The sequence below is a fragment of the Procambarus clarkii genome, chromosome 59, assembly GCF_040958095.1.
Source record: "Procambarus clarkii isolate CNS0578487 chromosome 59, FALCON_Pclarkii_2.0, whole genome shotgun sequence".
In the NCBI taxonomy this organism is placed as follows: Eukaryota; Metazoa; Arthropoda; class Malacostraca; order Decapoda; family Cambaridae; genus Procambarus; species Procambarus clarkii.
This window is the reverse complement of record NC_091208.1, coordinates 10,920,826-10,933,297: the sequence shown is the minus strand read 5'-3', so window position 1 is coordinate 10,933,297 and position 12,472 is coordinate 10,920,826. Positions and strand designations below refer to the sequence as shown.

Below are 12,472 nucleotides of genomic sequence, written 5' to 3'. Positions count from 1 at the left end.
GACGTCACGGAGTCTCCCATTTTCCATCCTGAAGGGAGTACAGACTAGGGGAGACTGTGTTATTTGTGTGTGTGTGGTTGTGTGTGTGTCGGTTTCCCGACAAATCATTACTAACCCTGTTAACATTATATTCCTCAATTAGGAAGTTCTGTCAGGTGTTAAACATTATTTACGGCAGTAGAATACTTGCCAAACATAATTAATAATCTTCTGTTCATTAAATTTCTCATACACTTATTTTCTTACACGTGTATATATTATGTAAAATTACAAAAATCTAAAAAAACATAGCACTAATATTTACACATTTTTGCACCATTTATTGTAGTTATGCCAACCCAACAGAGGTAGGATATTTTAGACTGCAATTGTACTAAGATTTGTACAAATTCAGCCTAAACCATTAGCTGCATTAATAGGTAGAATTATTACCTAACTAGTACTGTTAGACAGTACTGGTGTAATAATTTTTAACATTGTGCTGACTCCAAGTAGGGTGAAACCTCTTATTTTATACAATTGTGTAATTATATTTTCTTACATATGTCTATGTTCATCTTTGAGTGTTACTTATGTGTCACTGCTCATCCAAAGCTGATTTTGAGGAGCTAAGCCTAGGAACCTCTGTAGAGACAGCAGAGTACTACTCAAATATTAGTTACTTATTATTAGGTAGGTAGCCAACCTCCAAACGAGGTAAATTACAATCAGCCAAACAAAGAAAATATTAGGTTGTCAATAACCATACCTGCTCTACACATAAGAGCAAGTATCATAGCTGTCCAAGTAGCTATATAAGCTCCATAAAGCTTCAACCCATAGTCAACATGACTAGACTAGAAAACAACTAAAATACGGCTGAAAGGCCTACAATGTCATTTGACAGAGTTAATCAACCAATGTGACAGCTGGGTGAAAACAGACTCAGTTGATCTCACATCGCTGGAAATCTCAGCAGAGATAGCTAACCAGCAATTTAAGCATATACAAGAAATTATTGTACTGTAGATCAACACACTCCATGTCAGTGATATTGATCTAGATGACATAGATCTAATCATGTCTGACCTAGCCGACTTTGAAGACAAAATCCAGGCCAAGTTAATCTACTATAAAAAAAGTGGGTTGCAACACAAAATGTTCCTGCTGGAGCAGGACATATTTATGGTACACTTACACCCAAGCAAGCACTCAGCTCAGATGAAGTACATGAGCTACCTCAAAATGAGGAGATTCCTCTAATTATATGTGACCCTTACACAGGATCAACAACTGAAGTTCAACCTTCATTTTCTACAGTTTCATCTAACACAACTTTACATAATAATACCTTAACAGAGTCAGAACCACTTTCAGAGAGCTCATCTCTATATTCCCTGGATTCTATAAATGCAATACATGAGGCTACTGAATTGACCAGTCTTCCACATGAACCCAGAAAACCAAGTGAAGCTACAGATGAAACTGCAAGTGCAGCTGCAACAGCCAGTGATTATGTATCTTGGTTATCTTGATTTGAGTGAATTTGAAACAGAAGATGAAGATGCAGCTGAAGCTGGAGTAAAAGCTGAGGATAAGCAAGAAGCCTTAAGCAAAACTAGTGATTGTCATAATCACTCACACCGGCATCCTACGGGGGATACTGAACCGATCAGCATCAATCAAGCCATCCAGCTCCCTAAGGCAAGTGCTGACAATGAGAAGACTATCATCAACATCATGCACCAACTACTAGACTTATCTCAACCAGATCAGACAGTTGACTCCTTACAAGCTTTTAGTTTTCAGCTTGAGTCACTGTTAAGATCCTTTAGCAAGGAGGTGGATCACCCCACTGCTGAGTGGATGTCGAAAATTATCATCCAGAGAAAACTGTCTGGTGAGATGCTCAACGAATTATATTTATACCAGAATGGTAATGTCCTGTCAATGCAGGATATATATACAGGTTTGCGTAACATAATAAATATACCAGCAAACCAGGCACATAATGTCTATTCTGAACCCACAGAAACTGTACCCATATTAGGTACCATACCTGAAACTCCTAAAGTGACACAGTCATTAGGTAATACGGGTACTAATAACCAATGTAATAACAACAGGTCAAACACTGATTCCTCAGTAAGACCTAAGAGCACCACAAGTGCTACCAAGAGACCCTGGAGTCCAGTAAGTACTCCCAAGAGCCCAATAGCTGCTCCCAAGAGTACACCGAACACTTCCACCCCAAGTTGGAAGAAACAAAACAACAAGCAAATGCAAACAGCAAAACCTTCACAACCAGTAGTTGCAGTTACACCTAAACCAGTGACCCCTAAACGACCTGTTGGATGGATGTTGTTTGTTCTGCAATCAAAAATGTACAAATGTACTGATTACCCTAATAGAGATACCGGAGTCAGGCGATTGACACAGATACACAGATGTACTAGGTGTCTCAAAACTCATAATACTAACAGCTGTGACACCCCACTGAACATCTACAATTGGTGCAGAAGAGGCAAACATCATGATGCACTGTGTAAATTTGTCAAAACAAATTATTTTAATCCTAGAATAGGAGGTAGAGAATCTACACAAGTACAATACTGCAAAGTCCAAAATGTTTACAGCATAATTTCACCAGCGTCTCAAGTGGATGCAGCCTTGCCTACTGCCCAACTCCAGGTAAAGAATAAAGGGACCAAAATCACCACTCGTCGACGTCGACACTGTTGAGAAAGCAGATGAAGTGGTTAGTTATCCAACATAATTGTTTAACTCACTCGATCTGCCAGGGATACTATCACACGTGTGAGGAGATGGTTCACCAGTTCACTTACAATAGTGCTCTTATGCCTGTGGAGACCAGTACACTTGTTAAGTGTGCGAACTTAAGTTTGGTAACCAGCAACCGACATCTAGTGTTTGGGCTAATGTGAGAGCCCCAGTCATCAGTAGTCCAGAAATGTTACCCTGGCCGGGGTAGCACGTCTGTGGACAGTGCTAGGGTCGATAGCATCATCTCATTGTATGGCTTGAAGCGAGACTCGAGTTTGCGCAGGAAACAAGCTAGGCCCCAGCTGTAATGCTGGATATATCGGAAGTTCCATTCGGAACTTTAAGATTAGGATACTTGAGCACCGGGGAGTATCTTTTAGGACTGACTCATTCTCTGCTGGAATCTTATTTTAAAATTCTGAACACTTGTATGAATGGCCAGTCAGATTTGAGAGTAATGGAATCCTTATATATAAAGGAACTGCGGCCTCTGTTAAATAGCAACCTTCGGCTGTTCAATTGTACACTGTATAGTGCACAGTAGGACCTGTAGTTTGATTTATAGTTTGTTCTGGCAGTTTAATTTTATTATAATTTTGTTTAGTTTACCATGTCTTTGCCTTTTCTTACTTATTTTAAGTCTTGACATTGTACATTTGTATAATCTTTTTATTTAGGACATATAATACATTTTTTGGTATTTAGATTTGTTTAATATTTGAGTTTTTATAAGATTTTGGTTAGTACCGTGAAAATATATATATATATATATATATATATATATATATATATATATATATATATATATATATATATATATATATATATATATATATATATATATATATATATATATATATATATATATATGAATTAGAAACTTCAGACTTACATGCTGCATGCAAACAGATTTCTGTGATGCAGTTTTTTGGTATTAGAAACTATTCAGCACTACGACTCACAGAGCAACTCAATTCTTACAATGTTTCTTGATTTCTCCAAGGAATTTGACAAAGCATACCACACCACACTTTTCAAAGAATTGCTGAAAAGAAAAGTATGACCTGCAATCACTAGATGCTCATATATTTCTTATCAGGTAAGCTAAGATGTTGTGAAAGGGAGTGTGTTCTATTCTAGAATGGGTCAAACAAAGAGCTGTGTTTAGTCTTTTATATTTCTATTTTTTTTTGCTGTCTAACTTTATCGACCTGTAGAGAGTTAAAAATCAGTAGAGCAGGCTGTCATATAATGTTTTTTCATCAACCAACCACCAAAGAGGCTATGATTTGTTTTTTAGAAATATATGAATTATTTAGTGCTGAATACAACCCTACGTTCGATCCTGGTAAATGTTCACCATCTATGAACACAACATAACCACCCCGGGATACGTCGTTCCAGCACCAGTAGCTCACTTGCTACTATCAACACTTCACTGTCTTCAACGACCAGGTCCTTTCTTGTTCCGACCGAAACAAGCCTTGCATTCCTGAGGACTGCACCCAATCACTTAGGGTGGAGGGTAGAGCGACAGTCTCGCTTCATGCAGGTCGCTGCTCAATTCCCGATCGTTTAAGTGGTTGGGAACCATTCATTTCCCCACCACATTCCAAAATCCTTATCTTGATACCTTCCCAGTGTTATATAGTAACAATTGTTTGGTGTACTTTGTTGATAGTTCCTTTCCCTTCCCTTCTTAATGACTGCCCTTGCTCGCCACTCCATGTGGACTGCATTTCGCCGTCCAACGAATCTCTCACATATTCTGAGGAAAGAAACTCCTTTAGTACGAAGGAAGCTACACGATCTGCGATCGACAGATGTGTTAACATCGTCACAGTGAAAGACTGTTGTAGCAAAAATAGACTATTGCGGGTGTAATGCAGCTGTAGCAGGTGTGAATCAGCTCTGAAGGGTTTGGTCCAGCATGGTGGGTGTTCACCAGCTCAGGTGGGTGTTCACCAGCTCAGGTGGGTGTTCACCAGCTATGGTGGGTGTTCACCAGCTATGGTGGGTGTTCACCAGCTATGGTGGGTGTTCACCAGCTATGGTGGGTGTTCACCAGCTATAGTGGGTGTTCACCAGCTATGGTGGGTGTTCACCAGCTATGGTGGGTGTTCACCAGCTATGGTGGGTGTTCACCAGCTATGGTGGGTGTTCACCAGCTATTGTGGGTGTTCACCAGCTATGGTGGGTGTTCACCAGCTTTGATAACTGTGGACCAGCTGTGATGAGTATGGACCAGGTGTGATGAGTATGGACCAGGTGTGATGAGTATGGACCAGGTGTGATGAGTATGGACCAGCTGTGATGAGTATGGACCAGCTGTGATGAGTATGGACCAGGTGTGATGAGTATGGACCAGCTGTGATGAGTGTGGACCAGGTGTGACAAGTATGGACCAGGTGTGATGAGTATGGACCAGCTGTGATGAGTATGGACCAGGTGTGATGAGTATGGACCAGGTGTGATGAGTATGGACCAGCTGTGATGAGTATGGACCAGGTGTGATGAGTATGGACCAGCTGTGATGAGTGTGGACCAGGTGTGACAAGTATGGACCAGGTGTGATGAGTATGGACCAGGTGTGATGAGTGTGGACCAGGTGTGATGAGTATGGACCAGGTGTGTTGAGTGTGGACCAGCTGTGATGAGTGTGGACCAGGTGTGATGAGTGTGGACCAGCTGTGATGAGTGTGGACCAGGTGTGATGAGTATGGACCAGCTGTGATGAGTGTGGACCAGGTGTGATGAGTGTGGACCAGCTGTGATGAGTGTGGACCAGGTGTGATGAGTGTGGACCAGGTGTGATGAGTGTGGACCAGGTGTGATGAGTATGGACCAGGTGTGATGAGTATGGACCAGCTGTGATGAGTATGGACCAGGTGTGATGAGTATGGACCAGCTGTGATGAGTGTGGACCAGGTGTGACAAGTATGGACCAGGTGTGATGAGTATGGACCAGGTGTGATGAGTGTGGACCAGGTGTGATGAGTATGGACCAGGTGTGATGAGTGTGGACCAGCTGTGATGAGTGTGGACCAGCTGTGATGAGTGTGGACCAGGTGTGATGAGTGTGGACCAGGTGTGATGAGTATGGACCAGCTGTGATGAGTGTGGACCAGGTGTGACAAGTATAGACCAGGTTTGATGAGTATGGACCAGGTGTGATGAGTGTGGACCAGGTGTGATGAGTGTGGACCAGGTGTGATGAGTGTGGACCAGATGTGATGAGTATGGACCAGGTGTGATGAGTGTGGACCAGGTGTGATGAGTGTGGACCAGGTGTGATGAGTGTGGACCAACTGACTACAGATGTATGGTGACCAACAGGTACGGGACGATAAGCTACCCCGGCGCCACCATGACAGCGGCCGGCTGCGAGGACATGATCCGTGACCTCCGTCATCACAGAGTGAAGGTGGAGCAGTTTGTGGTCCCTCGCGCCATCCCTCTCTCCGACCACCAGCTGGACCACCTCATTACCCTTGCTAGGACCATGCGCGGGTCTTACTTCTGGAGGTGAGTCTCTCTCTCTCTCTAACTTCAGTCATCACTGCCACCATTACTACCACCACTACACCTCCAACACTACTGTCACTATTACTACCATCACTACACCTCCAACACTACTGTCACTATTACTACCACCACTACACCTACAACACTACTGCCACTATTACTACCACCACTACACCTACAACACTACTGCCACTATTACTACCATCACTACACCTCCAACACTACTGTCACTATTACTACCATCACTACACCTACAACACTACTGTCACTATTACTACCACCACTACACCTCCAACACTACTGTCACTATTACTACCACCACTACACCAACAACACTACTGCCACCATTACTACCATCACTACACCTACAACACTACTGCCACCATTACTACCACCACTACACCTCCAACACTACTGTCACTATTACTACCACCACTACACCTACAACACTACTGCCACCATTACTACCACCACTACACCTCCAACACTACTGTCACTATTACTACCACCACTACACCTACAACACTACTGTCACTATTACTACCACCACTACACCAACAACACTACTGCCACCATTACTACCACCACTACTCTTCCAACACTACAGCCACTATTTCCACCACCTCTACTCCTCCAAAACCACTGCCACCATTACCACCACCAACACTCCTCCAACACTACTGCCACCATTACCACCACCACTACTCTTCCAACACTACAGCCACTATTTCCACCACCTCTACTCCTCCAAAACCACTGCCACCATTACCACCACTAAGACTCCTCCATCACTACTGCCACCATTACCACCACCAACACTCCTCCAACACTACTGTTATGAGGGGCAGGTGGTTGTTCTGTGAGGGCCAATAGCTAAAGTCAAGAAATTCCTAAAATATTGGAAATACGTACGCCCGGCCCCCAGGGAAGATCATTCCCAGCAATTAATAAGTGAAAGTCTGTTGTCTACGGTTAATCACCTACTCCACTCCAAACTGGATGAAAGGATCCTCCTAAACTTTATCCTTATTTATTAAATCCTCTAATAACCCCCATATACAAAACTACAATCAATTACTTTACCACTCTACTTTACGTTAAAATCCTTGCACCTACATAGGCAGGATGCAAAACTTACAAACTGCAACTAGAGTAAAGACTACTTTTCCTGAAGGGACACTTGTAAACACATATAGGTAGCACTTGCAAACAAGACACGTGGTCGGTCACCTTAAACCACCCCTCTTAAGTGGGGCTCAAACCCTGGCTTAAGGAGTCACCATTAAATAACCTAGAACTCGGTGGCATTTAATACTATACACAAGAAGTAGGTACTTAGCTTATACACAGGTTACGGAGAGAAAAGAGAGGAGGAAGAGGAGGATGAACAGAACCCACATGGTCGTGTGTGACCGCACTGAGCACCAGCCAGCCAGAGAAGAACGAGCAGGAGCGCTCTCAAGATCGCTGCCTTGAGAGATACTCAACTGATCGTACAGCACCAAATATACGTCTTCACAGACATTCATTACTAGGTACTTTAACATTTCTCAGAATAGCTAATAACTAGCTCTATATTATATATTATATAATTAACCCAAGAGTTTTCCAGCTCTGTGAGCAACAAGGATATTCCTACGTCTGACAGAGAAGACGGAAACAAAACACATCAGGGGTATGAAATGCCCTGAATATAAGTAACTGTAAATTAAATATCCATCTTACATAATACATTCCTATCAATCTATATAAATAAAAATGGAAATGTTCGTTTGTTCAAAATCGCTAATCTCCGTAAGTTCTTCACCGATTGTGTTGAAATTTTCACACAACGTTCCATTTATATACATACTATATAGATGTCACGTCTGTGACGGAAAAAAAACATGATTTAAAAAATAACAGTTTTTTTCATGTGAGGGAAATCTTCGAAACCTCTTCACCGATTTCTTTGAAATGTTTACACAACGTTGCATTCGAATAGGCGAGTGTTTTTAAATACCTACTATATAAATACCTCACCTGTGACAGGAAAAAACATGCTTTTTTTGAAAAAAAGCGCCCTCTGTTGGATGTCAGAGCAACACATGCTGTGATCTACAAAGTTCTTCACTGATTTCTTTGAAACTTTGACACAACGTTCCATTCGAATATGTGCATGTTTTTATATATCTACTATTTTAATGCCACACCTGTGACAGGTAAAAACATGCTTTTTTGAAAAACAGCGCCATCTGTTGCATGTAAGAGCAACACACGCTAGGCAAAATATGTTACGATTCCATTTCAATGTTTCCAATTGCATTGATATATTGAATTTTCATAAATTTTGATTTATTTTCATTTTGATTTAATTATTTTATGTGACATTGCATTGGAATTGAGCTGCGTTGTTTACCATACCGTTCATTTCGTGGGTATAGTTTATTTGTTTCTTCTTTCATTGTTTTTCATTTCGTTTTTTTAACTGTTCTTCTTATTTTTCAGTGCAATTGGTGGTGAAATTGAGCTGTGTCGATTTATCTGCGTTTGAATTGAAATTTTTAGTTAATATTTTTTGTTTTTGTTTTGAAAACAAGAAAATGGACAACACGTTAATTTCACAGCTGCAAATGTGCAACAAACAGCTATGAATCCACCGGCTAGAACGTTAACTGCTTTCTTCACGTTATGTCAAAATGACGCGATTGCGAAAATACTGCTGTATTCGGAAGTGCCTACAAATTATACGTAGAATGCCAGTAGAAAATCATATGAACGACGCAAACGAGGAGAGCGAGTCGACGGACGACCTGGCATATTCAAATAAACTACGATAGGCAGACTGTACATTGTGCATCCCAATCAAGATCAATGCTTCTTTCTTCGTATGTTGTTGGTAAATGTGATCGGTCCAACGGCTTTCCAGCAATTGAGATTTGTCAGCGGCGTAACACATACCACTTCCCGTAGTGCATATCAAGCTCTCAATTTATTGGAGAACGACTGACAGTGGGATCTATGCATTAATATGCGTCCAACACGTCACATCCAAATCAAATTCGTGCATTGTTTGCAATCAAATTGACCACCGACTCTCCTTCATCTCCAACAGAGTTATGGGAGAAATATAAATCGCACATGGCTGAAGTGTATTTGTATCGAACAGTCCGTCGAATACGCCAGGAAAATTAAAATATGAACATGGATTTCACAGCAAAAATGTACAACGAAGCGTTGATAATAATTGAAGATTTGTGTTTAGAAATCGTGAACAAGGTTTTCTAGCAATTAGAAATGCCATCACCGAATCGATCTGCTGCTGCTTCGTTCGATGTAGAATTGTGTCGTGAACAAAGTTACAACACGGGTGATCTGTTGTCGTATGTGCACTCAAATATTCCTAATCTAACGCTAGAGAGAAAAGGCATCTACAGTCAAATAATTCAAACTGTCAGTAATGTGCTTGGAGATATCTTCTTAGATGCGCCAGGAGGAACTGGTAAAAGCTTCCTAATTAGATTAATTCTGGCAACATTTCGATCCCAAAATGGTCTAACCGTAGCTCTTGCATCGTTCGGAATAGCTGCGACATTGCTACCAGATGGAAGAACTGCTACTTCGGCTTTGAAATTGCCATTGAACATGCAATTCATTGAAACTCCCACATGCAACATTTCCAAAGCATCCGGCATAGGAAAAGTATTTGCAGAAATGCAAACTTATTGTTTGGGATGAATGCATAATGGCCCCAAAAAAATCGATCGAGGCTCTTGATCGATCATTGCAAGATTTGCGTGGAAACATCAGACCATTTGGGACCGCATTAATATTGTTTGCAGATACCAAGCAAACATTACCTGTAATTCCTCGATCGACACCAGCAGACGAAATAAATGCTGGGCTGAAATACTCTACTTTGTGGCGCCACATAAAGACGTTAAAATTAACTACAAATATGTGTGTCCAGCTGCAAAACGATCCATCAGCTAAGATATTCTCTTGTCAATTTATGGAAATTGGGAACGGAAATGTGCCGGTTGATCTGACCTCAGGACGAATTTCATTGCCTCATAACTTCTACAATTTAGTGACGTCAAAAGAAGAATTGGTTGAAAAAGTATTTCCCAACATTCAATCCAATTATATGAATGACGATTGGCTGAGTGAACGAGCTATTCTTGCGGCCAAGAACAAAGACGTCTACGAACTTAACAATATTATTCAGTCTAACATTCAAAGCGAGGCAGTCACATGCAAGTCCGTCGACACTGTTGAAGAAGCAGATGAAGCGGTTAATGATCCAACAGAATTTTTGAACTCACTCGATCTGCCAGGGATATCACCACACGTACTGCAATTGAAAATTGGCGTGCCAATTATCATGTTGCGAAATATCAACCAGCCAAAACTTTGCAACGCCACGCGCCTTGCAGTAAAAAAAAAAAAGTGTGTGTGTATGTGGGTGTGGGTGAGTGTGTGTGTGTGTGTGTGTGTGTGTGTGTGTGTGTGTGTGTGTGTGTGAGTGTGTGTGTGTGTGTATGTGTGTGTGTGTGTGTGTGTGTGTGTGTGTGTGTGTGTGTGTGTGTGTGCGTGTGTGTGTGTGTGTGTGTGTGTGTGTGTGTGTACTCACCTATTTGTACTCACCTATTTGTGCTTGCGGGGGTTGAGCTTCGGCTCTTTGGTCCCGCCTCTCAACTGTCAATCAACTGGTGTACAGATTCCTGAGCCTACTGGGCTCTATCATATCCACATTTAAAACTGTGTATGGAGTCAGCCTCCACCACATCACTGCCTAATGCATTCCATCCGTTAACTACTCTGACACTAAAAAAGTTCCTTCTAACGTCTCTGTGGCTCATGTGAGTACTCAGTTTCCACCTGTGTCCCCTTGTTCGCGTCCCACCAGTGTTGAATAGTTTATCCTTGTTTACCCGGTCGATTCCTCTGAGGATTTTGTAGGTTGTGATCATGTCTCCCCTTACTCTTCTGTCTTCCAGTGTCGTAAGGTGCATTTCCCGCAGCCTTTCCTCGTAACTCATGCCTCTTAGTTCTGGGACTAGTCTAGTGGCATACCTTTGTACTTTTTCCAGCTTCGTCTTGTGCTTGACAAGGTACGGGCTCCATGCTGGGGCCGCATACTCCAGGATTGGTCTTACATATGTGGTGTACAAGATTCTGAATGATTCCTTACACAGGTTCCTGAACGCTGTTCTGATGTTAGCCAGCCTCGCATATGCCGCAGACGTTATTCTTTTTATGTGGGCTTCAGGAGACAGGTTTGGTGTGATATCAACTCCTAGATCTTTCTCTCTGTTCATTTCATTAAGTACTTCATCTCCTATTCTGTATCCTGTGTTTGGCCTCCTATTTCCACCACCTAGTTTCATTACTTTGCATTTACTCGGGTTGAACTTCAACAGCCATTTGTTGGACCATTCACTCAGTCTGTCTAGGTCATCTTGTAGCCTCCTACTATCGTCCTCAGTTTCAATCCTCCTCATAATTTTTGCATCATCGGCAAACATTGAGAGAAACGATTCTATACCCTCTGGAAGATCATTTACATATATCAGAAACAGTATAGGTCCAAGGACTGACCCCTGCGGTACTCCACTCGTAACGTCTCGCCAATCTGAGACCTCACCCCTCACACTGACTCGTTGTCTCCTGTTACTTAGGTACTCCTGTATCCAACGGAGTACCTTCCCTTTCACTCCAGCCTGCATCTCCAGTTTTTTCACTAGCCTCTTGTGTGGCACTGTGTCAAAGGCTTTCTGACAATCCAAAAATATGCAGTCTGCCCACCCTTCTCTTTCTTGCCTTATTTTTGTTGCCTGGTCGTAGAATTCAAGTAACCCTGTGAGGCAGGACCTGCCATCCCTGAATCCATGTTGATGCTGTGTTACAAAGTTCTTTCGCTCCAGATGTTCCACTAGCTTTCTTCGCACAATCTTCTCCATCAACTTGCATGGTATGCAGGTTAGGGACACTGGTCTGTAATTCAGTGCCTCCTGTCTATCCCCTTTCTTGTATATCGGGACTACGTTAGCTGCTTTCCAAATTTCTGGCAGTTCCCCTGTTGCCAGTGATTTGTTATACACCATGGAGAGCGGGAGGCACAGTTCTTCTGCTCCTTCCTTTAGTATCCAAGGGGAGATTCCATCTGGACCTATAGCCTTTGTCACATCCAATTCTAGTAAAC

At 42.0% G+C, this 12,472-nt stretch overlaps 1 protein-coding gene across 1 annotated transcript in view; it reads left to right on the top strand.

The window, feature by feature from the left end:
* The window catches only part of LOC123752374 (uncharacterized), a 92,367-nt gene that overhangs the window by 71,686 nt on the left and 8,209 nt on the right, over positions 1-12,472 (top strand). Inside the window, exon 4 of the mRNA XM_069307095.1 lies at positions 6,100-6,288. Coding sequence (XP_069163196.1) covers positions 6,100-6,288 — 189 coding nt within the window. The remainder of the gene's footprint in view (positions 1-6,099; positions 6,289-12,472) is intronic.